Source organism: Columba livia, chromosome 13 (assembly GCF_036013475.1).
Source record: "Columba livia isolate bColLiv1 breed racing homer chromosome 13, bColLiv1.pat.W.v2, whole genome shotgun sequence".
In the NCBI taxonomy this organism is placed as follows: Eukaryota; Metazoa; Chordata; class Aves; order Columbiformes; family Columbidae; genus Columba; species Columba livia.
The window spans coordinates 20,172,606-20,198,242 of NC_088614.1; the positions used below are offsets into that span (position 1 = coordinate 20,172,606).

The following is a 25,637-nucleotide window of genomic DNA, read 5'->3' on the forward strand; positions in this document are numbered from 1 at the left end:
TATTCCATATATGTGTGTGTATATAGGTATTGAGGATACATTGTGTTTAAGCCCCAATTTCGCTTACATTTTCACTCGCTCAGAACCAGGGAAAAGCTAAGTTATGTGTAACCCAGAGAACTTCCAGCTCCCAAGGCAGCCGATCTTTGCACCTGTGTGACCTGCTGTGCTGGAGGGGCAGAATTCCCACCCCAGCAGGAACAGCGCACGGGACTCGGGCAACACTGACGTTCCTCAGCCAGGGTATGAACTAAGGTGAATGGCAAGCACTTCAATACATCAGCTTTCATTAAAGGGCTTCAAGGAACATTACAGCTATTTTTTCAACTCCCACAAAAGCCTAGAAGGTAAGAATTAATTATCTAGGTTTATAACTGTGTAAACTGAGATATAAAGAGATCAACGGTAACAGACCTTTAGAAGAAACCCAAGATAAGTTTAAAGTGCTTCAGTATTTTGCTGAATCTAGAATCAAATAACTGGGTCAAAGTCTCACGAGTGAGTCAGACTGTAACTCCCGGCTCCTTCACTCTCGAGCCAGCGGGACTATATGTGGAAGCCTGAGAAGTCATTTTGTATGTGGGATGTTAAATCAGTACTTTTCCTGTCTCATCAGTCTCCTGTATTTTGGTACACTGTGAGTCACTTGGTAAGTGGCACCAATTAGAAAACCCAGAAGAGATGTTAAAAAAATATATATACACACATATATACATACATATATATATTTTTTTTTTAATACTTAAATTCCTCATTAAAACTAAACAATTGGAAAAGCCACATCACTGGAAAATATTTTAGAGCTTATTCTAAAGACAGGGAAACTATTAAATGGACTTTGCTGGGAATTAGGGGGGAGTAAAAGCTGTCACATACGACATGTACTTTCTCTTTGCTCATACTCAAGATGTTTTCCTACTTCAGATTCACAGGATGAGCTTAGGAAGGAGTTTGAGACATAGTCAAGTTGTGCTTTTTTTAAATCCAAAAGAACATCTTTTTTAACCCATCTAAAATGACCTGTAAATGGTACAAAGTAAGTTTGGGGACAGGAAAGCAGAGATGCTACTATCTTCTTTGTTAAAACAAGAATAACTTAGTGCATCCCATTTGAAAGAAAAGATTCCCATTTACACTTAATATAGCACATCTGCTTGAAAAACATAAACAAGGCTCTCATTGACTGCAATGGGAAACTTGCCAATAATATTTCATGGAAGTTATCTTGATATCCGCTCTGGAAAATAAAGACTTTTTAAATGGAGCACTAATTCAACAATGGAAAGTTAAAAAGAACTCATACGCAAAGAAAATGGATTGTCTTTCCAGTTCTTAGCTTTAATTTTCAATTGTATCAGCTGTATGGTCTCAGAATAAAGCTCAGGTGACAAAGCCTAGTGACAGTGAAGCCGGGGGGTTTGACATCACAGGCTGTGGCCACAAAAACGATGTCACAAACAACAGTTTGACGATGGTGCATCAACAATTTGCATGAACAGTCAGAGAATTCAAAAGGTCTTGCACAAAACACAGATCTCTTCTAAAAATGCACGTGTGAATGCAGGAATAGCAGTGAGAAGTAAGTAAATGTATGCTTTAGGAGTGCTGTGATTTCCCCTGTGTGAAAGGGCTTAGAGGTAAACTGGAAAAGGAACAGAAAATACATTTCTGTTCTTTACTGCTCCTTATTCTCCCCTTAGTTTAGGGCACGTCCATACAGGGAAATGATGTAGTGAACTCCATACTCCTACTCCAGAGTAAGAGTGGCTTTTCCTAGCTAATTTATTTTCTTTTGAAAGCAGCTTAAGCAGCGCTGGGGAGGCAGAGAATTCAGCCTTCCTCCCGAATACGAACACCCACCCAGGGAATGCACGGCTACTGCCGTATGAGTTCGGATCTTGCTTTTTGTTAGCACGAGCGCCCCGTAGATACTCCGTTGATGGTGGATGTGTGTGTGTCCCAGGAATTCAACGGGGACTTCCCTAAAGCCTGCGGGCAGCCAGGGACCTTTCCTCACACCTGAGATGTGGGTCAGATGCAGCTCGGATCCTGGGGTACATCACTGCCCCGTCCTGCCCTTGGAGCCCCACAAAAGCCCTTCAGAGCCTCTTTGAAAACTCTGACATTAAGGGTTACAGACAGTGATAAACACTATCAGTTTGGGTTTTTTTTTCATCATGTTTCATTTTTAAGAGAAAACTTGGCTATAGTTGTTTATATCAGAAGCAAATTCTGCTTTCCAACATCATCGTGCTGATCAGAAAATAATTAGTCAAAGAGATATTTCTTTCCTGTTAGTTCCATGATGCTAAAGGATGGATTAGCTCTTCTGCACCAAACAAAATACAGCGAAATAGGACAAAATATGCCTGGGTTATGTATGTATTGCGAGGGACATTTGCTGGAGCTGCTAGGAGATGGAATAGGCCAAGACATGGCCCTTGAAATTAGCAGTTGCCTTGTAGAATACCACAATGTACCCTTGGCGGTATTGTATGAGATAGTAACTAGTTTTGTTATCGGCGTAAGAGTGTATATCACAAACATAAACGTAATCCTGCAGCTCTTACTCTGAAAGCTCCCAGCAATCGCCGCAGGCTCAAACGCGTGGGGTGACCCTGGTGACTGAGCCCCCACCAACCCGCTGCCATCCCACCCGCCAGAGACATCAGAGAGAGAATCTCTCAACCAGCAGCCACCAAACAGCCCAGTCACACTCACAAAATTGCCTTGAAATGCTATAAGTATGCCAGCAATACCCTAATTCCTCCAGAGGAGTCAGCTCAGTTAGTTAGACCACAACAGCTATTGTCCACTGCTATAAAGGTACAGTCCTACATTCCCCCAACTAACCCACCTCCATGAATGCCAAGCGAGCACGCCCCCGAGAGCGAGGACAACGGGAGTTTTCAGAGCTAAGCTTATTATTCCTGGTATCAGAGAGACACTTCCCTGAACTGTCCTTCTCCTTCCCAAATTCCCCATCTGACCAGATGTCTTTCTCTCTCTTCTTTCACCTGTCAATCATGTTCACAGCTGAAATTTGATTTCTCTCCCAACAGTAACCTTAGATGAAATATTACCATAGGGGTCAGAATTGTCTGAACCTTGCCACAGAAGTTCGTTAACTCTTCCGAGACCTGAGGGCTATTTGCTTAAAAGTAACAGATTCTGCTGCTGGATTATTTTTCTGTAATATGCGGGAGTGGAATCACAAAATATTGGAAGGAAGGCACAAGGAATTGGAGAAGCAAGTCAAGCAAGTCCTGAGATTGCAAGTGTCTGTCAGAAAAAGAGGTTTTGCTTTTTTACTGTAAGGATAACAAGAATATATATTACTTCTATTATTCATATAAATCTAATAGTCACATATATAAATTACTGGAACTACAATAGTTTTCCTACGGGATTATTGAAAGTAGAACCATTTCACTAAGAACGAGGTGATGGAACACCTTGGCGATTAAAATACATACTTATTTACTTGAGCTTAATCACGACTTGTCTCTGTTCTTGCAAAAAGTACATTGCGCTTTAAGACCTCACCAAAAAAATAAAGGCTGGTTTGCCCTTAATTTCCAGTGCTGAAACACAGGAAAAAAGAACACAAAGGCATTGCAGGAACTCCCTACCCTGGGTGCTCCTCAGGGCAAGAGGAGCATCGGGCTCTGAACGGACCTCTGCTGGTGCTCCTTGAGAAACCCCTTCCTGCAGCCTACAGCCCAACAGAAACCCCCTCAGAGCTACTTAACGTAGCGTCTGGAGCACTGATCACACCTTCCCCACCCTCACGCAAATTGTCATTAATAATTTTTAAAAATAATAATAATAAACTCAGCTTAATTCCACAAGCTAATAAAATACAACTGTTTTATAACAGCAGGACTGTTGATCAAAGTGCACGGCAGCCTGTGTTCTTAACTAAAATAGAAGGTTTCGTAACAAAATTCACACAGGAGTCTCTGTCATTGTAACCTTGCCGGGCATTTAAGCCACTTGGTGTTTTTTATAGTCAAGGTCAATAAAAATCAGATTTCATGGAAAAAAATTAAGTGCCTGTTTGAATCTACCAGGTGAAGGGACTGAAAGTTTATTTCCCCCATTTTCATTAGCAGTGTGGTTTTTAGTCATAGTTGCCAGGCTGAATGAACACAAATTCAGTGCCATGAATTAAACGGTACTGTAATTTTTAAGTACAGAAGTTGTCTAACACAGAGTCATGATTTTCATCCAGATCTGAGGGAGAGCTTCGGGAGGCCCATCCTCAATCCCCATACCCGATGTCTGAACGCCAGCATTTGAAGAAAAAAAGACAGAAAACATTTGCGAAGGGTGACACAGGAGTTGTGGGACCCGGGAGAGCTGCCTGGCTGACAAAAGCACAAAGCCCCACCGTTGCACATGGCTCGTGTGGGCACCTGAGGGTCAGTCCCGTCCGCAAGGCCGGGAACTGCGCTCAGAGCGGCACCGGCTCCCCGGGGCTGGACCCAGAAGTGTCGTCTTAGCAGCACAAAGCAAAGCCTGACACGACCACCCCTGCTAAACACGCCAAATTGCGGAGGAAAATTAAAACATACCTTTTTTTTTTTGACCTCGGGTAACAGGGATTTTCACATCACCGTTGTAGATGATTCTCTCGGGTACCTGATTTAGTAAATATAGTAAAATAAACCGTTATTAAAAGGAATTTTTAACATTGTAAAACATGTCTGTCGTGCCACTATCGTATGGAATAGGACCTTTTCTATTCAAATCCTAAATTAAATGTAGAAAGTCTCTTGTACTGTTTGCTAACTGCGAGTGAGTGAAGATGAAATTAACACAGTATGAAGACGAGATGTTTCTAGCCCACGCATCTAGTCTTTGCATTAATAACAGGAGACTTTTACTGACAATTACCTTAAAAACACATATTTTTGCCTCACCAGTGAATATCAGCTTCTAAGATCTGAAAGCATGTAGGTTTCTGTATTTCTTTCTTAATGATTGTTATTAGCTGCACTAATTTAATTGGCAAAATAATAATCAATTTTTGTACACACTCCATTATTTCCAGACAGTAGCTGAATAACAAAAGCAGAGCTGTCATTCCTCCCTGTGCGTTTTTACACTGTACAAATTCATCCTGTCAACACATATTTAAAATCTAATTTAAAAAAAATTTAACATAGAGTGAATCTTTGCACAATAAGTGAGATAAGTCAGTGAGTCAATCCACGTTTCTTAAGTATGGATATTTTGTTATGTCCATTAGAGTTAATTTTCCTTCCCTGAGTGTGCATACACAGGCATAGACATACATTTTCTGTACAGTGCCTGCAGGAATGCTCCAGCTCCATCCGTTTGTTGTAACGGCACAGATAATCAAAGCAAGGATAAGCCCCAAGTCTGATCGGTTTGAATTAAAACAAAAAAAAAGGCAAGACAAACTAGAGGCGCCTTTTCAGGTTTTCATTCTAAAACAGCTCTGCAACTGAAAAATCAAGCCCATTGCGCTTTCGACGGCAGCTGAATGCTCCCTCTCCCACAGCCCAGCGAGGGGTGAGCCAGGCACATAGAAACACTCCTCACCTGCCCTGGAAGCCACGTTTGCCTTTTCTTGGTGGTTTGTCTTTTTTTGGTGGTTTTTTGTTTGCTTTTTTTTGTTTGTTTGAGAAAGGGGCCAGTGCTTCCTTAAATGTGATACTTGGCATCCAGCCCAGGATCTCTTAAAGCAAATAACTCCCATAGACCTTTGGTGTCATTTTCCTCAAGATGACCTCTGCTTTCATGCCAATCGGTGAATCCATCCTGTTATTAATGCATGGGGCCGAGAGGAATAAGTACTCCAGGCTCACACCTGAAGAGCATCCAGGCAGCGATGCGGTCAGCTCGCCCTGAGCAGCCCGAGCTGCTGCCCAGGCCACCCCTCCCCTGAAACCACAGCCAGGCGGCCACATCACAGCAGACCTGAGACACCGCAGCCCTGATCTGCCTCCACCGGCAACGGGCATTGATTCATTTAGCGGCTTCATTTAACTATCAGTTTATTAATAAGGGAAGAGCCAAGAAAGTAAGACAGTGTGAAGGCAGCCAGAAACACTAAGCAGATTTGTTAATTTCAGAAGGCTAATCACTTTTCTTCATTTTATCTGACAGAGCTGGTGCAATAGAGTTATACTTCAATAAGTTTTCTACTCTATACTGTGCTATTTTAAAAGCATTTCACAATAAAGGAAGCTGAAAGACTGTTCACAGTCTGGAGACCATATCTGGTGTGACATGAATATAGTATTTCAACCATATTTAATCTTACAGTATTCCCTCCTCTACAATGACTTTGCAGGAGGAAACCCTACAGAAAGGAAAATCTGTTCATCCCACACCACAAAACACTGAATTGCATTGCAGGCTCCAGCAGCTCTTCCTACATATTAAAATGCTCTCATCAGGGAATTTGGAAGCAGTTAAGCTGGGGGGAGGGAGAAAAAAAAATCCCAAGTCTCATTTGGTTCACTTTGGGGTTCATTTTCATTGCCACGAACGCTTCACTGCAACGGCTCCGAGTGCTCGCAGGAGCAGGGGCTGTCTGCAGGGAAGAGCACCACGGCTTCAGAAGCTGATACCAACAAACAAAACTGATTCTATCCCCATCCCCTTTAGCACCGTGACAGCTCACTGTCAAGGCCTTGACAAGAACTTGTGTTTCAAAATTGGAGAAGTGGGGTTCAGGCTGCAGGAGAGTGAATCTGCCTGCTTGCTGATAGAAAAGGGCTGTAAGCTTAATAACATACTCTGAGGTACATCCACATAGATTTGGGGACCGCAGCCTTGGACAGCATCATTCTCTCTACTTTAGATTCTTCAAAAGCCACCAAATGTAAATGCTGCCCCCTCCCATCTTCGTCCCTGCACAGATCTCAGGGCCCGATCTAAAATGTCCTTTCAAAAACTCCCTCTGATTACAGTGGGGTTTAGGTTAGTCTCTGTGTGAGCACAGGTGAAAAGAAAAAGGAAGGAAAAAGAAAAGGAAAGAAAGGAAAAAAAACCCCAAGAACAAGAAAAGAGAAAGGAAGAAAAGGGAAGAAAAAAAATAAATGAAAGAAAACCAAAAAGCAAAAGAGAACAGTGAACAAAATAAGCGGGGCAGTGCTCAGTGAACATACCTAGGGGACGGTCGGCCAGCCGAAGCCGCCGGGGTGACACACCGGAGCTCAGCTTTGCTGCACGGACGGATCCTTTAGTTACGCACAGACTCCCCTTTTGGTCCAGGAATTGAATTTCGAAACAAACAAACAAGCAAGCAAACAAACAAAGGACCCTCCGCGTCCCTCCCGCTCCCCCGCCCGGGCCCCCGTTCGCCCCAGGGCCCTGGCAGGAGCCCGGGGCCGGGGGCAGCTCCCGAACCACGCGTGTGTGTGAGCTCCTCCATCTCCCGGCCCGGGGATGTGTGTGCCGGGGATGGGGGGACCGGGGAAGGCCAGTGTCCCCCGAGGTGGCGGCCTGGCCGGGCCGGGCCGGGCCGGCGCGGGCGCAGCGCCTCACCGGTCCCCGCCGCCCCCCGACCCCGTGTGCTGCCCGCCCGGCACCGCGCGGGTGCCGATGGAGCCCGCCGGGGAGGGGGTGGGGGTTACACTGTTATATAGGCGCTCCCTGCCCGGCCTGGGTTATTTTCAAGCTGCTGGAAGCTGAGGTTTAAAAATCCGTGCCCGAATTCTCCCCAAACGCGCTGCTCTCCCCGGCCGAGGCAGGTGCCGGGCGGGAAGGCAAAGCCGAGTGTCCCCGCTGTCCCTGGCACCCCGCTGTCCCTGGCACCCCGCTGTCCCTGGCCCCCCGCTGTCCCTGGCACCCCGCAGCCTGCGGGGACACTCGAGTTTAACACTGAAAACCCAGGGACAAGAGGCAGGGAGATGCCGGAGCTCGCACTGAAATAGGGTGTTGAGCCTTAACGCCTCCGTATGCAGTCATTGACATTTCTGCTGTAACGGGGGACAAGCTGCTGAGAACATTTTTCAGGACTGTAGGTCTTTATGAATTAACAATTGAGAGCGGCAACCAGGGACACTCCATTCCCTACCCCCGCTGGAAACTTGAAGACATTGCTCCATTTGTTGTTTGCTGGGTAATTTTTTTTTCTGTGTGGTATAGAAACACCACTTCGAGCAAACTTCTGCTCTGGCTTTGATTCCCTCCTTGCAAGACGTCTTATAGAGACGCATCTAAAAAATCACAATAAAATAAAATAAAATAAAATAAATAAAATAAAATAAAATAAAATAAAATAAAATAAAATAAAATAAAATAAAATAAAATAAAATAAAAGGAAATCATGACACAAAGTCCACAGGGCTTCAAAGCAAGCAAGGAGAGAGTCAGGGCCACCTCCATCCCCGTAACTCACTGCACCACAACTGCAGGCCTGCACACTTCACTGCGGTGTCGAGGTGCCGTGGGTTCAAAAGCTAGACTTTGGGGGAAAAAAAATTAAAAATGGGTACGGCAACAGCGAAAGAAAATGATCGTTTCAGAGAGCGATAAGATGAGAGCAGCTTGCATCGAGGGCTCTGAGACATTATCACGCTGTGCTGGGTCAACCTGATATGGTAGCAGATAGCAGGGGCTGCACTGGAGCTGCCTGTCCGCCGTTACACCAGCTACAGCCTCGCCGATCCCCGGCCTCTTGCTTTTCACTTGAAAAGTTAAGTCACATCCTGGACTATTTTTGCATTGTGTTGGCTTAGAGCTCACAAATCTGAATGCACTCAGCCCTCAGAGAGTGACAAATGTTATTCTCAGTCCTCCCCCACAATTTCAGGCAGTCAAGAATTAGGTGGGGCAGAGCGTACAGTATTTTAATCTATTGATTTGTATCTGCTGTGCCCAAAAAATTCATTAGAGGAGCCTTAAAAGTGTGAAGCGGTTGAGTGCTCAGCTCCCTCCTGAAAAGACAAATTCTTTCAACAGCTGCTCACCTCTGCCATGGCCCGGGGTGTGCTACCTCGTGTTGTTCATACTGAGACCTGCACTAAAAACAGATATCTGAAGCATTTGACTGCAGACAGCTCGAGTGTGCGTGTGTGTGTGTGTATGTGTGCATATACAAGCGGGATTGTTTTATTTTGTCCCGGCTGACCAAACAAAACCTATCACACTCTGCATAGCCACCCCGGGAATGCCCGAGCCTCATGGCAGCCGCTCACAGCACTGCAATTCAGAAAGAGGGAGGGAAGAAAGTTTAGTACAAAAAAATCCTAATTCCTCACATTGAAGTATGTAGGATTATTTTTGTTGCCCTGCGTGAAATTTTGAATTCAGCAATCTGAACAGGTGTCACAAACACTGGGGCCATTTAGCTCCTCTGATGATCGGAGTAATAAATACAGAGGATTTCCTTTCAATGCAGCACATGCTGAAATGACACCAATGTAGTTCTGGCATCTGAGCAGATAATTCTGATATATGCATCATTTCCTCCCTAAATCCAGGAAGCAGCTACACTCTCTATCTGATATTAGTATATTATGTCAAATAGAAATTGGTATTAAAATTATGAATGATTCTAGATCAAGAACTTCCTACACGATACACAGAGGGAGGGGGAGGAAACAGCTGCGCAAAAGCTTTCGGAAGGGAAAGGAAAAAGAGCTGGGAAAGTTCATTTTTTAAACGAGAAATCTGCTGCCGTGGTTGGCGTGGGGGTAGTTTTCGAGTGACATTTTGATTCAGCGCAGGCGTTCTTGTTTTAAGGAGGGTGAATAAGACTTTCTAATAAATAGAAGCTCTCACCACTCCATTTGCAAACAGGCACTTCTCACAGTGTCTGCCCAGCGGTGGCGAGGAATTGTTCGAGAAATAAATAGACACCAATGTGACTGGGGTATTTCCCTTCTTTCTCCCCTCTCTTTTTTAGGATGCGATCTGGGATGACATTTCTCAGGCTGGGAAAACGCTGCAGCACAAACACAAAAATACTCCTGGACTGTGCTCAGCGGGAGCCCGAAGGATGGGCAGAGGGTTACACTTCATTTTCAGAGGGGAAAACAAAAAAGGCCGAAGGCTAAGGTGGGATGGGGAGGGAAGAGGAGGCTGAGCCGCAGTGCACACCATTTCCCAGCCCAGGGCCGCTCTCTGTGCACCGATCCCCCGGCACCAGTCAGATGCAAGTTCTCTGTAATGTAGTTAATAAATGGGAAAGCACCATAGGACTACGGGAGAAACGGGGCATTGTTAGTGATGGGGAGATCAAGACTCCGCGCACCTTCTGCCACACGAGTGCCCGTCTCGGGCAGCGTTCCCTGCGTCAGCTGGAGAGGCACCTGTGGGAGAACGAGCGGATCCTGCTGCCCTGTGACACCCCCAGGAGTCACCTCCCAGCTCAACCGGAGCAGGAGCGAGGCCAGAGTCGAGCGAGGGGTGATTAATGAATGCAGGTTATTCAGAGCAGAGTAGTTCCAATTAGTCCTCAGCAAGCAGTCCTGCGGCAAAGGTGGGTGCTCCCCTGCAATGATTCATACAGAGAACCCCAATACTCACTTTGCTTTACTGAAAATTAAAACATGCATCTGTTTTTTTTCCCCTCCAGCCGGGCAGTTGGCATGTTTCAGGCTGAAATTCAAGTGCAGCCGAAGTTGGCTGCATTTTTTTTTATTTGCAAAGCAAGATTGCAATGTGTCATAACGATGCCAAACTGGGAGAGAGCCTTATTTCCTTCTCAGGTTGGGTATGCGATGGGAATTTTCCCTTTTGCACTCGGTCTATTTCTAGGAAGAATTTCTCTTATCACTGTTCAAACAGGTTTTATTTCTTTCCTCCGAGAAAGAAGATATCCAGGGAGGCAGCCGTGCTCCCCCTGCCCTGTGCTACTCAGTCAGTTCACAATACTTTTCAAACCCTAGTGCCTGCTTCTAACTTTGCCTGCGAGCAAACCCGGAGCAGCAGAGGGGCTGTGGGGACGAGGCTGCACCAGAAGTGGGTCACACTCGGGGGCTTGGGGCTCTGCACTGCCAGGGGGCTGCAGGGCTGCTCCGGGGGGCTTTGCCGAGGAGAGGCCTCGTCCCGTCCCTTCCCGGGGGCAGGGCTCCTTCCAGAGCTCCCGGCAGCAGCAGCAGCGAAGCCTCCAAGTGATCCCCTGCAAAAAATCCTGGGCATCTGTAAAGGCTCAGCCAGCGAAGGGGAGGCGGGAGAAGACATTAAAACCAGCCCTGTCTTTATGAGAGGAGATAATTCTCTGCTCGGCCAATAGCAACCAGTTTACCCACAGATTACACATTAACCAGAAAATGGAACTCAAATTAACCAGAATCTGGAGCTTGAACCATTACTCAAACCCTGGTGCAACAGCAGGTCAGATGCCAAAGGGCAGGCTGGTGCCTCGGCGCTGGGGAGGGGCGAGGTGCAGCATCGGCATCGGGGACCACGGCCACCGACCGCCAAAACGGGGTGGCTACCCGCTGTCACCCATGGCGGGGTGCTGTGCATCTCCTCCAGAGGGACCTCAGCAGCAGCAGGGCGGCCTCCAGCAGCACCCAGTGTCCAGACACCGGCTCCCATGGGTGCAGGTGCCGCAGGGGAGCTTAGGACCACATCCTGACCCCAGCCCGGGGCAGGATGGGCTCCAAGCCAGCTGGGCAGGGGAACGGCAATAGGTCCTGTCCTTTCACTGCCACCAGCACCCAGGAGGAAGACCCCGCAGCTGGGAAGAAGCCGCACCAACAGCAGGGGGGCAAAAATAAAGGAAAAAGATAAAAGTGCTGGGTTTATGAGCCTTGGTCTGGAGACAAAACCCCCGCCCTGGAAGGGCCGGAGCATCCTTTGGAGAGGCCTCTGCTTCTCAAATAAACTAGGCAGATAATCCCATTGAAAGAGGCAGAGAGGGCTCGTACAGACTGGGAGGCTCTCGGGAAAGGTGGCTTTGAGCAAACCGGCTCAAAGGTTTGAGGAGCCTTTCGAAGTCAAAATGTCCTTTGACATGGAGAACTGCAATGAAGAGAGGCTCAGAGACCTGAACATTTCTAGCACATTAACCTTTGGATTGACTCGTTAGGCCAAGTAACTCTCCAAAGTTGGAGGAAGTCCTTTGAATTGTTTTTTCTCTGCTCCTCAATGCTCTCTGGGCTTTCTAAGGCCTGTAGCAAACCCGAAACCAAATAAACAAACAAAAAACCCCACAGGGCAAACAAAAGAAGAAGTGGGGGGTGGGGAGAAAGCAAAGCAAAGGAAAAAAGGATGCAGCTATGGACCCAGTTGCAAGAAATGTTTAGATGTAGCGCTCAGTGGCTGTGTGAGAAGCCAAGCCTGATGCGGTGTCAGCTCTCACCGAGGACAGGCATGCTCTGCTGGGGTCAGATGATCAGAGATGTGAATTCTTCCCTTTCACTTCACTCCACCATACAACAACCAAAATACAGGGCTGTATCATGTCATCAGGGTTTGAAGAAGAGCTCCTCTTTGAGATCTCCCAAAACCTGGCGGCATGATCTGAGTCACTGAAACCGAGCTCACTGCAATACTGAGAAGTCAGAGGCAGCACCTGAAAGCTCACGTTTCCCATCTGCCCCAATGAGAACTTCACTTCTAGCGGGTGGCAATTCTCCGCTTTACACAAGCTATCCTCCTCTTGCTCCCCTCCTGGGTACCATGGAGCCCAGCTCCGGCAGCAGCATCGCCCTTGCCAGGCAGCGCGCCCAAGGGCTGCGCTCGGAGCCATGGAACTGGGAACTACACACTAAGAAACTGAGTACGGAATCAAAAAAATGCAGTTTATTATTGTAGATTATTCTCTCTTTCGATATAACCATAGAGTTGAAAATGAAAGAAAAGCACATAGGAACATCACACATGGTTAGTTAGTAACTCAAGATATAAAACAATTTTGCACAGCAAAATATGTAAAAGAAAAAGTAACTGACAAGATTTTTTTATATTTATTGTGGTAAGATTTACTTTCCATTTTTTTTAAAAGACAGGATATCAGTCCCTGAAAATAAAATTTACTGATTATTGCCTTTAAAACTGTGGAATTTTTGAAGTTACAGAAAATCCAGTTCTGCACCACAATACAACTGTAAAAAAATCTGCATCATTTTAAAACTGTGCAGTAATGCCATCTTATAACTGCATAAATTGTATTAGCGTTCTAAACAGGTTCGTCAGGTTTTTGTTGGTTTTGTGTTATATGCTTGCAGGTTATATCTTAGTGCAATTCAGTCCCAAATACTTCCATTTTGAAAGAAAAAAAAAGAAAACAAAAAAAGAAAACAAAAAACAACCCATACATTTTGAATGTAAAATACCCCTATAGATATAAACAGGGGTGCCTCCCCCCTTTAATACTTTGGTTTTCAAATACAGTCAGTGGTATAGCAAGGACTACATATACCCAACTTATATTTAAGTTGCAAGCACATGCTGCATAAACTACTTTTTAAAACAGTCCCGTTGCAAATTCTACCCCCCTTTACATCACAACAGTAAACAATTTAGTGCATCAATCGTTAAAAAAATCTACAGCTAAACAGACCTAACTCTTTCGGATTTATCTATAACATTCCTTTATCTGTAGCATACATTTTAACTGGGCTAACAGATGACAGAAACGATAATTAAATTAGATACTAGGAACCCAGAGCATTCCACATTTGACAATGACCAAATGCAAAAGGAAAAAAAACTGGGGCAGATCACTTCAAATAATTCATGTTTAGACTGTTGTAGGCAACAGCACCGTTCCCATGGCCCCCGAGTGGGATGCGAATTTTGGTTCTAACACCTTTCCAAAGTTCTTTTGGGTTTGTTTGGGGTTTTTTTTTTGTTGTTGTTGATATGATTTTTGCCACATCAGGGTATCGAAATCCATCCTGGCATGTTTTGGAGAGGGAATGCTTCAGTGCATTGAAAAGGAAGTCTGAAGTTTTGAGTAACTCAGAGCAGTTTTAGAGCAGATGCAAACTTTAATGGGAGGAAGAGGAAGATCAAAGGTTGCACTTTTTTGCTTTCAACCCAAAAAAGTGATGAGGCAATAAAACAAAAGGATGAATGCCATGCCATAATAGTCTCCAAAAGTCCATTTCCAAGCAAAAGAAAAAAAAAATAATTATACCATACATGACCAGCATGCAGGGTTTTTTATTAATATAATGTCTCTTTTTCATAGTCTTTCGAAACAGTTATAGTTCATTGTTGCTAAGACAAAATAGCAAGCGTAATGCATGAGATGAGTATGGGATTCTAATGGCAGCCTAAAGTCTCACGTTTGGCAGGTTAAGGCCAAAACTCACATGAACACACCGAAGGCTGATGCAGGCTCGATTTTGGCAGGTTGGTCTAGGCATAGCTCTAGTTTTGCACAACAACGCTAAGAACTGATGGAACTCAGCAAGCTGGAGTCTAAAAATTTCACATTGTTTTTGTATATTTTTTTTGTTTTTGTTTTGTTTTTTGTGGGTTTTTTTGTATATTTTTTGTATTTTTTTCATTTTATTTTTCTTTTTGCAAAGCTCAAATCTCAGATGAAGAACTCAGGATGGCAAAAAAAAATCTGACTCTTTCTGGACACAGCAAGCTCAAAAGGAAAAAACTCATGAACTTAAAAATATATATATATATATATAATGTGGATGGCAGGTTTCAAAGAAGAGCGAGCTTCATATGAAGAACTGAGTTGGTGGCGAGTTGGATCTTTTAAATTAAAAAAAAAAACACAACAGCAAGCCCCCACAAAAATTAAAAAAATAATAATTAACAGAAAAGCAACTGCTGTAGAACTTGAGGGTGGCCACCACGGAGCCAGCCCACCTTAAAAGAAAAAACAAAGAAAAACCAAACCAGCCCCCAAACCAACTTTGCTTTAAAATGGTTTTGAGTTTTAAAAAGGAAAAAAAAGCACTACGCGGTGGCAAGCTGGGTTGTCGCTCTAGCAAAGCCCCCAACAACAACTCACACGGAGAACTTTTAGTTAAGGTGGCAAGGCTGCGAGAACTCACATGAAAAACTCTGGAGAGGAAGGGTTGTCGCTGCTGGATCCGTTTTCTCTGAAGCCATTGCTGACCAGCTTCTCGTACTTTTCCTTGTAGGCGTCCCTCTCCCGGACCAGCCTGGAGATCTCCTGCTTTAGGTGCTCCACTTGCTGCAGCAGCTGGTTCTTCTCCGACTCCAGGACGTGCCGCTGCTGGACCCTCTTGAAGCGGCAGGACTGGGCATAGCCCCTGTTTTTGAGGGTCCTCCTCTTCTGCTTCAGCCGGATCACCTCTTCCTTGCTGACGCCCCGCAGCTGCCGGTTGAGTTCCCGCACGGACATGGTCACCAGCTGCTCGTCGGAGAAGCGGTCGTCGAAGTGGAGGCCGCCGCCGCCGCTGCCGCCGTGGTGCGGGTGGTGCAGCCCCCCGGCGCCGCCGCCGCCGCCGCCGCCGCCGCCGCCGGAGCCGGCGGCCGAGGAGGCGGAGGAGGGCGGCGCGCTGCCCGGCGCCGCGGCGTGGGGGTGCCCGCCGCCGCCGCCGTGGTGCGGGTGGTGGTGGTGGTGGTGGTAGTGGGGCGCGCCGCCCTGCGCCGCCGCCGCGGCGATCACCGCCGACACCACGGCGGCCGCCGAGCCCATCTCCTCGGCCGGCACGGAGCCGCCGGCGCCGGCCGCCGCGGCCAGCTGCTGCCCTCTAGCATAGCCATCGAAGGCGCCGGGCAGCGGGTGGTGGCTGCTGTTGATCAGCGCCTCCACCGCGTCCTCGGGGCTGAAGCCCAGCGCCTCCGGGTTGAGCTGCTGCGGGTAGCCCGTCATCCAGTAGTAGTCTTCCAGGTGGGTCTTCTGGTCGGTGCCGGAGCCGGGGCTGGGCGCCGAGAAGCTGGGGGACGGGGGCACCGAGCTGCAGGGCGTGCTCATCGGGGTGGAAGAGAGCGATCCCCCGGCGATCAAGCGGCCGCACTGGCTGATAATGCGATCGGTCTCCACCGGCTCCTTTTTCACTTCAAACTTCATCAGATCGAAGTCATTAACATATTCCATGGCCAGGGGACTGGTGGGCAGGTCGGAGCTGCTCATTGCCAGTTCTGATGCCATCCTTTTGCTGCTGACAGTCCTCCAGAAAGGGTGCGCTCCGGGAGCCAGGGGACTGCTCTGAGTTGCCACCGGGTGAGCCAGCTTGATTTTTGGCGAGCTCTGCTCCGCTCTCTCCTGCCTCTGCCTCTCGCCACGGCCCCTCGCAGCCTCCGCTCCAATTCGCCCCGGCTGCTCTCGCTCCCGCTCCGCGTTATCCTTTGCAGAGTCTCCGCTGCCGCTGATGCATCAGAGCGAGGGGCTCTTGCTATTCGCCTTTTGCATAAAGGTTTTTTTTTCTCCTCCTCTCTCCCTCCCTTCTCTCTCTCTCTCTCTCTCTCCTCTCTCTCGTTTGCAGCTTGCAAACTGCAGCTGGAAGTGTTAGCTGGTGTTGTTGCGAGTAAATTTGTTGTTGTTGTTGTTTTGTTTTGTTATTTTTAACACTTCATGGTGCCTTTCCTCTGGGCTTTCTCATGCAAAGTGCAGAGCGAGAAGAGAGGTTCATCGGGGAAGGGAGGAGGGAAGAGAGCGAAGACAAAAAAAAATCAAAGTCGATATCGCAACCAAAATAATAACCGTTTTTTTTTAAAAAAAAAAAAAAAGAAGGAAAAAAAGACTCGCCCCCAATGCTACAGCAAGAAGATGAAAAATATTTTAAAGGTTTCATCCAGCAGGAGAGTTTAAAAGCATTGCTGAGTTTTATAGCGCTCCTGACGTCAAATGGGAAATTGACTCGGCGGCCGGACCAATGAGCTGCCACCATCCCAGCCCTTATTAGCATAATAGTATAGAAACAAGGAAACTTTTCGGAGCTGTCAATCAGGGCCCCATCAGCTGACTGTCAGCTGGGGAGTGCCTTAACCCCTTCCTGCCCAACGCCTCCAGCCGGACTCACTGGGTAAGCGGCTGCGGGACGGGGGCCGCTCCTCCTGCCCCGCTCCGCCGGGACGGCCCCGGCCGCCGCGCTCCCTGCGGCCGTGCGCGGCTTCGGGCGAGCGCCATGCCCCGGGGCGGGGTGCCGGAGCTGCCCCCGCCCGCCCGGGCTGTGCGGGCACCTGAGGGCGCGGGGAGCTCCCTCCGGCCGGGAGCGGGGCAGCGCGGAACGCCGGGCTCAGCGTCCCGGCGGGGACCCGGCAGCGCGGCGCCGCCTCCGGGGCCACTCGCGGCGCGGGCTCTGCCGTGGCAGGCGCGGATACCTGCCGCCGGCCGGTGCCGCACACTCGCTCCGCTGCCCCGCAGCGCGCCTCGCATTTCTCGGTGATTTTTTTTTACGGGGACGGGGCATCGATTCTTCCATCCCCCCACCCCGCCGAGAGGCGCGAAAGCCCTGCAAGTTGGCGAGCCCCGCACCCGCCCCCTCCGCAGTTGGCTTGCTGGCCTGGACTAATTAATTTAATACATTTAGAACTAATTGTGTTTACTTTAGCCTCCCCTCCCGCCCCTCGCTCCCCCCCCTCCCCCGGGAGGGGGATGGGGATGGGGCCGGGGGGGTGCCGTGGAAGCGGCGAGCGGGCTGGACGCGGAGCGGCGGATCGGCTCGGTTTAAATCTCGACAGCGCCATCTCTCGTCGAAAGGTCAGTGTCGAGGCGGTCCCCGGCCGGTGTGGAGCCGCGGGAGCCGGGCCGGGCCCCGCCGGCGGGGCGGTGCCGCCCCCGCAGCGGCCGCGGTCCCCGCCCGGCCCCGGCGCGGCTCTGCCCGGCTGCACCCGCGGTCCCCCGCCGTGGGCCGGGGAAACCCACCACCTCTGGGGCTGCCGGGCTCGATTTTCCGACCGGGCTTTATGGGAATATCGATAGAATTAAAGTTACTTGTAATTCCGTGATAAATGAGATGTCTCTAGTAAGTAAGATTAAGTGCAGTGCTATAAAGTTGTTTATCTGAAAAGTAATTCTCAGAAACCTGACTTCTGACACTCGGTCATATATTAAACCAGCTTCTTGAACATTGTACTTCAAATCCTCCCTTCTCCCCTTGCCCAGTCCCTTCCCCCTTGGAGCTTGCTATTTATAACTGCGTGCAGGGTATTACTCTGTAGGTGCGAGCAAGTCTCTGGGTAATTTTTCACCGACTGTGAAAATCATCATTTGCAGTAGCCAAAGAATCTCTGCTTAGGCAATTATACTTGGCTAGTGGATTTACAAATGGATAACATCATCTGACTATGCCATTATCAGTATGAGTGCCAGTACTAACATCTGAAAGTCATACAGCATGTACTGTTCCTGGCAACTAAAAAAGGGTAGGGCACACTGCAAATTTAGGAAGATAACGAGATCTAGAAATGATCGTAGAGGCAATTCTGGAAAGCGAAAAAAATGCTACCAACTTCACTAAAAAATCAAAATGTAGTTCTGCACAGTTTTGAAACCCTCGCCACAGCCGTCTGCGAGCTTTATCTTACAAACTGCAGCTCATGACAGAGTTAATACAACCTAACTATGCAGGCTGGCTTTCCTATTTCTTCATGTTGTTCGAATCAACAAAACTTCCAGACTCGCAGCATAAATCCTCCCAGGACAGCCCAATGCCCTGGATTTGTTTTTTCCCTGAGCAAGATGAACGTGGTACCATATCTCACTTAACATGCTCACCTACGAGAGGCATAAAATGTGTGTTAATATTTTTAAATGAAAAGGTTATTGCTTTTCAGAATGTACAATGGTACTATTTCACTTGCTTGTTTGATAGGTGGCTGTGGAAATGTGGCTTCAGCCCTATAAAATAGTTTGTTTGGATGGGAGGATTCAAAGTGCTACATTTGCAAACAAGTAAATTTTCTGAGTAAACTCGGAGCTCTAGACAAAGGGTATGAAATTGTGGGAGCTAATGGGGACCATCATTTAATTCATACCAATGTAAGCAAATGCTACAAATTAATTGAAGCTCTAACCTACCATAACAGCAACTAAAATTATTAGTTGTAGAATATGGTTCTTGTGTGATTGCTACACAGAACTGCTGCACCAAAACGCCTCTACTCTTGAGCGCAGCAGGGAAAAAAATATTATTAGCAATTTTTGGATAACCTTCAGAAGCAACATTCTCCTCCCTACACAATATAATTCTCATTTTAGGAGTATTTTTCTTTATTATTTGGCTATTCACAATGGGTGTCTAAACATTTACAGTCCTCTATTAACAGTGTTTCTTCCATAACAATCACACACTTTCATTTCAATTAGAGCTATTCAGCCTTCAGTTTTTGCACAATTATTGCAGGCCAGCCTGCTCCCTTTTCCCAGCACCGCTTGTACCAATCCTGCCTGAGCCAGGCGCAGGGAGAACTCCAACGTCCCTCTCGCCGGCTCTTGCTCCGGTTTGTTTTCGAGCATCTCTCTTGGGCAGCGTAGCGGGGAGCCCCGCTTACTCCCGGTTTGCCGCTGACCTGGTTCAGAAGCTCCCAGCTGATGTATATTTATTGTGGGAGAGTTTTCTGACAACTCACGCAGGGGGACATGAAACATTAACTGCAAACACACTGGGGTCGCGCTGAGCTGGGACGAGCGCGCCAGCAGCGTATGCAAGAACTTCCATCGCCGAAGCGCGGGCGCCTGCGTGCATCTAACGCACAGGATTTAGCAGAAGCAAACGTGCAGGTTATGAGCTATATGGACTCGGAGCGTGATTTGTTATAACTTAAACACATATCAAGACCAACACATTAAGTACAGTTACTGCTCCTTTTGTTTATCTAGTGTCTTATTTTATGGTGCAGAACTAAACAGTGTCTGCTGAATTTAACTATGAAACCAGCCAAATTGATTTCAGAAAGACTTCTTCAGGGTAACAGAGTGATAAGGCATAAACTGCTCCTAGGTGCAGTGCTAGATAAATCCTTTTAACAGTCTTCAGATCAGTTAACAGGGTAAGTAAATCACATATCACTGTTAGCAGATTTATGGGAGAGAATTAATAGAATCAGATGAGATAATCTGGTAGGGATAAAATTGCTGAGGAAACAGTCCTGCCTTACATTGGAGGGTATGAAACAACAGTCTGATAACTGGGAGTCATTACGGATTGGTGAATTATGAGCTAAATCATCATAAGAGTAATTCAGTATTTATTAATTCTTTTCTCTTTAAACAACTCACAGAAGCAAATAAAACCCTCGCTCTCTTTGAAGACACATTCTTTATACATTTTTATTGGATGTAATTTACTATTTGCATTACCTGTATTTACTTTATAATTGAACATTTTGCATTCAAATTTATGTAATGCATTATGCTTGAGAATATATTTCTCCCTTATTAGCATAAATAGTCACTTACCTCATGAATTACTAACAAAGTTTATCTGAAAATATAGGTATATTTTTTACTAAGTGGAGCACAAACATATGTACAATAAATTCTGATTTGCCAGCAGCGTTACAGAAACACAGAACAACCCTATATAGGAGAAGAGGGAAAAGCAGCAGCAGTGAAGCAGCAGACATCAATTACTATATGCATGTACGTGACAATAATTCCTTCTGTCGATGTTTTGTGTATTTTTAATAAAGAACGAGCGACCCAAAGGTTTGCTTTAGAAGGAGCAGATGGGAAAGCATCTCCATAGTGAACTTCTCTGGGTTCCCCCCAGCACGCTGGCCGCGGCTGTGCCAGCGCAGCCCGTGCTCCGCTGGGCTCCGGCTGCCCGCTGCGACACGCTCTTCCTACCTCCCTGCCTCCAGCATCTCGCTCGTTCCCCTAATCCTGCTTTTTATGCTTGGCTTTAAATGCAAATAATCAATATAATTCAGGCCCATTCTGCAGTATTAACGCAACCTTACTTATGCAGAGAAAACCCCAACCCTATTGACTTCAAGAACTGCAGGATTGAATCCTTGATCCCATTGAAAGCAATGACAAAACTTGTATTGATTTCAGTGGAAGCAGGATCGGGTCCTTGATCTTAGCAATTTGTATATGTCAGAGGGCTGGCGCTACGAGCAATGACAGACATCAGCAGATCTGCCGGCAGGAAGTCAGGTCTGCTCCACAAAACTCAGAGGCAAAATTCCCAGTTAACTTGTGGATCTCCTTTACACTCAGGTTCAATCACCATGATGCTGCGTGCTAGGATGCCTGTGTATTTTGTCTGGATGCATAAAGGCTGTCCTCCTGGGAGCATTCAAATGAGCACATCTATAAATGTAGCACAGCAAAATGAGCTACTTTTGCCACTCTCGCTTCTCCTGAGCCTGCTACAATCCACTTCTGCGACAACAGTTTTTTGCCCCATATACGTCTGACACTGCTCTTTTATTTTAAGGCTGAGAAAATCTTCCCTTTAAACTCACGCTGAGCATCAAATTGGACTCCACTTGCAGCTGAACATCTTGGCTGCCTCTTCCTTTCCTCCATCAGCTCCAGTACGTCTTATGTAGAATCCTCCCTGTTAATGAAACTCGCTTCTCCTTCCTCCTCACTTTCCAGTGTTCCGTTAGCGTTACTGGATCCACCAGACTTGATGTGTTTGAAGATCTGTTAAAACTCTGTAAAAGGAAAGGGGGAAAGCAAAGTTTGATTTTCCAACTGAGTCTCCTACTTGGCCAGTCTGCACAGACCCGAAGCACACAACCTCTCTTTATTTGTATGTAAAGTTTCTGTTGCTAAATTAGAAAAAGTAGTTTGCAAAGGCAGGCTGAAACACATATCTTGGTTGCTTTTGTGTAACACCCAAGAGGGCTTTTGTTTTAGCTCCAGGAATTGTGAGGTATGAGCAGCTGCTTCAATTTTGTTCCCCTGGAAGTGCCTGACAGTCCCTATACGGAAGATGCAGCATCAGTGCTACACCTGAGCGTGCAAGTTGCTCCATGCACCGAGTACAAATGACGTGACAGCTTTTTAGCAATAAGAATATTTTCATTGCTTGCTTCTACCATTTGTAAAATGCTAAAAAGATTGCAAATAGTTTTGTATGATGCAGAAACAATTTCTCTGTCTGAAGGGAAAACGGCACAGGGGTGCGACGGAAACGCTGCAGGTGACTCTGAGCCGTGGTTAAAGGCTGGAGTCACCAGATCTGTGCTGTGGTTGGTTCATGATGCATGTCCTACTTTACTCATTTTTGTGAATAGCTTTGCCTAGATGTAAAAATCAATGAAGACATTTTGACACTAAAAAAAAAAATAAATCTATTTATCTAAAAGAAATAAAAACTGAAATTGCAATAAAGATTTTTACCAAGCTTTACGGTGGAATTTATCATTGATAACTCGGATCATGTCCAGTTATATAATGTGGTATTTGCTCTGAAATTAGCTGAAGTGGGTAAATAGAGAACCTGGTAAAAACTCATGCACATATTAATCTGAAAACTCTACAGAAGCAGAAAAATAATGTTAATTAAGGGAAGAAAATACAGTGATTAATGTTAAGTATCTGAGCTGTCCTGACAACATCCTGCAACGTGCACACTGCATTTTTGTCTGTTTTAGCTCAGAAAAATTACAGCTGCTTTTCTCCCTTCTGCTCTGCATTAGGTCGTTTCAGCGGTGAGGAATGGTTGCAGTGGCAGCATGAAAAAATAAGTGGATTTTATGTGCTATCTCTTCCTTAAAGGCAACCGTCAGTACGTGGTGAGCAGGGCACCATCCTGACACGGTGCTTTGATGGGTAACTGTGAAGGTTGAGATGGTCTTTATTAAAAGTTACGAACTTCAGTAAATCTTAAACAAATCTGTGATTTAACGTCTAGGAGTGAGAGATGGCACAGACTCATTAATTTTGGGTGATGAACTGCGCTGCATGCGGTGGGCTGAGCGCCACGCTCTGCGCTTCTTCAGTGTAAACACTAAAATACAAGAACTGCTTCAAATAACTGATGGGGTCTTTAGTAACAGAAGGCTCCTGGCTCAGATGACCTGGAAAGGTTGATTATTGCAGAGGAGGGCTGGCGCGGCGCCCCCCCGGCTCCGGCAGCTCTCTGTGCGGGGGGGCACTCGTGGTGCGGGGAGGGGGCTGCAAAGTGAAGCCAATTCTAAGCGGCAGCTTCTCCCCGCACCGTGCGCTCGGTGGCACCGATGGAAACAGCTCCGGGAGGTGCGAGGGGACCAGGCTGCAAAGGCTTTGCGGGGCAGCAATAAGGAGAGACGAGTACAATAAAGCTGGATGGGGGCTGATGACTGTGGTGCAGATGAGGAGGGAGCTCGGAGTGCTGGACCCCCCGGGCAGGACCTCTGGTACCCTGTCTGTCTATCTCTGGAGCGGGTAAAGCGCTTGTCCACATGGCGAGGATGTTTCAGACGTGAGGAGAGCTGTGCAATGCAAGGTGGTGGTGAGCGCAACATATTATAAATCAAAAGCCCAGATGAGCTGTGTGTGTAAGAGCACATAAGGATCCTACATTATCTCCAGCCTTTAATTATCTGAGTCAATCTGGCCCAACCTGCTTATCTTCTAAGCGTTACTCATCAGGCTCTGGCAGGAGGAGGTGTCAGTGAATACGGGACAGGTTTGGAGTCAACACCTTCGCCAGCTGAACTGGCAGGAGTTGCAGCTTAATCGTGGGCAGAAATGGGGGGATGGGGGTGGCTCCCCCTTCCCAGCCTGCCCCTCCATAACAGATGCAGCTGATTACGCCTCCTGCCTGAGCCAAGGCGAGCCAGCTGCCCTCCAGCCTCTCCCCTCCCGTTCCCCAAACCCAACAGCCCGGCCCCACCTCTGGTTAACATGGCAGGTCTGATTTCGGTGGCAGAAGCTTGGCTGCTGGAGCCGTCTTCTCAACTATGGAGATAGAGCAGCATCCGTCAGAAAATCTATGTGAAAACAGCACCAGTGCCAGCAAATGGAAACTGTAGCTTTCTAATCGGCTACATTTGATTTGGTTTGATATATTTAACTTCTCCTTTTTTCCCCCGCTGTTGGCAAATGTGTTATTCTTCCACAGAAATGAAAACAACCTGCAATTTAGTGGGTTGCTTTACAGAGTCTTGGTGCAAAGACATGTCCTAATGACATCTAATATCTTTCAGTATCATTAATTGTCTTTATCAAGCAAGGGATGGAAAGTCTTATAGCCCATTTTTTCCCTCCTACTCCATCAGAATTAGCTCACAGTTACGGGAGCGCCGGGCAAACTCGGTTCAGATTTGTCTCCATCCGGAGTCTGGGTCCTCCAGAAACTCTAATCCTTAACTAAAAGGAAATGATAAAAATACCCATGAAATTAATTTTTACACCTGCAGTTGGAATTACTAATGGCAACCCGACTGGCATCCTATTTCAGCTCCCTTGAGGTGACTAACAGTCCTGGTCATTAATGTAATCCCAACCACCAGAGGAATTCACCGTCTGAGGGATCTACCATGAAAAACAAATGATCCCCAGAGCTATGCCTGCACAATGGAAAATGGCTTTAGTCATGTATTAGTCATTTTATCACAAGATTGTATTTTTGCACTGGGAGGTTTGCGCTCTGATATTAAAAGGGAACAGAAGAGAACAGCGGCATTTGACTTGGTAATTTGCACACAGGGCTTGATTATGTTTGAGCTTCCTCACCTTAGAAGGAAGTGTGTAAATTACTAAGAGCAATAAACAAGGTCTTTAACTGTGAGGCTTTCGCATGCAAAGTTCACATGCATTTATTACTGTCTGCGCTTAGCATCAGTCCTGCATATATCTGTGGCTGATGCTTGCACTCATCTAGATAAGGGAGTGGTCTATTGCTAAAATGCGGCTTGACTTTTCCCCCGATTCTGCTTTTCTCCCTTAATTGCAAGGGATGAAATGTGTCAAGTGTCTGCTTCACTCAACTGGGAATCACGGTACTGCCACCGCAATTTCCAAGCCTTCAAAGGTGACATGCAGCTCCCGAACTATAAAGCTAAGTGACTGCACAGTGGCTCTGAACTGCCTTCAAAAGGCATTTGCTTCCAGCAGTGGAGCAGCATCAGTACTTCAAGCAGCGCACCGAATAGGTGTGCGCTTGAATCCTTTTGCAGAACCATCTTTCAGAAGGAATTTCTCTAATTATATTTACCTAATCCTGCCCTAATGGCCACAAGTTATATGCTCTGAGTGTCTGAAATGTAACTACCAATTTCAGCTTTATTCTCTTCTGCTCTCAAGACTACACTGGCTCATGAAAAGCAAAAAGACCTTGCCCGGGCCCGAGGAGCCATACATGCTGGGTGTGAAAACATTCCTACAGCTACTTGTATTCCTAACAAAAAGAAAGTGGTCTGGTACCTCTTTTAAATGTAAAACCTGAGATGTTTTTTAAGGCAACACACACCTCTCACGCAGTCACTGCATTCATTGTTCTGGGAAAACAGTAATAACAGTAATAAAATCACAGTGCTCCTGGAGGGGTCTTTCCATACCTGAAGTTGTTTAGTTCCATATTTACTACGTGGTACAAAGGGGCTTAAAGGTCTTTAGCAATGGAGGATCTTCATTTGCCTAGCACAGGAGTTAGACAGAGAGAGGGAGCTGGAGATACAGACTTGTCTCCCTGCAATTTGCACAGAGATTTCAGCCACAGCTTTTTTGTCTCCCTTTAGAGCATTTACTAGGATCAGTTACTGAGAGTGTAGCTTGCATTATTCCCTGTGGAGCAGGAGACAGCTAGGGCAGTTTCTCTCTTTATTCTTTCTGTCCCCTCTACAGATTTACACCTTTTATAGCTGTTAACTACCAA

At 46.7% G+C, this 25,637-nt stretch overlaps 1 protein-coding gene and 1 long non-coding RNA gene across 4 annotated transcripts in view; one reads left to right on the plus strand and one right to left on the minus strand.

Annotated features, from left to right (window-relative positions):
- The window catches only part of MAF (MAF bZIP transcription factor), a 197,683-nt gene extending 181,656 nt beyond the window's left edge, over positions 1–16,027 (minus strand). For all 3 annotated transcript variants that reach the window (XM_065028524.1, XM_065028525.1, XM_065028526.1), the window contains exons 1-2: positions 14,961–16,027; positions 4,578–4,644 (exon numbers count right to left, since the gene is read on the minus strand). In XM_065028524.1, coding sequence (XP_064884596.1) covers positions 4,611–4,644; positions 14,961–16,027 — 1,101 coding nt within the window. In that variant the 3' untranslated portion in view covers positions 4,578–4,610. The remainder of the gene's footprint in view (positions 1–4,577; positions 4,645–14,960) is intronic.
- A 763-nt stretch (positions 16,028–16,790) lies between these two features.
- On the plus strand, positions 16,791–22,186 carry LOC110362315 (uncharacterized). The gene is made up of 4 exons (XR_010465837.1): positions 16,791–16,901; positions 17,430–17,578; positions 20,376–20,461; positions 21,044–22,186. It is a non-coding gene; the product is annotated as an uncharacterized LOC110362315 (long non-coding RNA).
- The last annotated feature ends 3,451 nt before the right edge of the window (positions 22,187–25,637 follow it).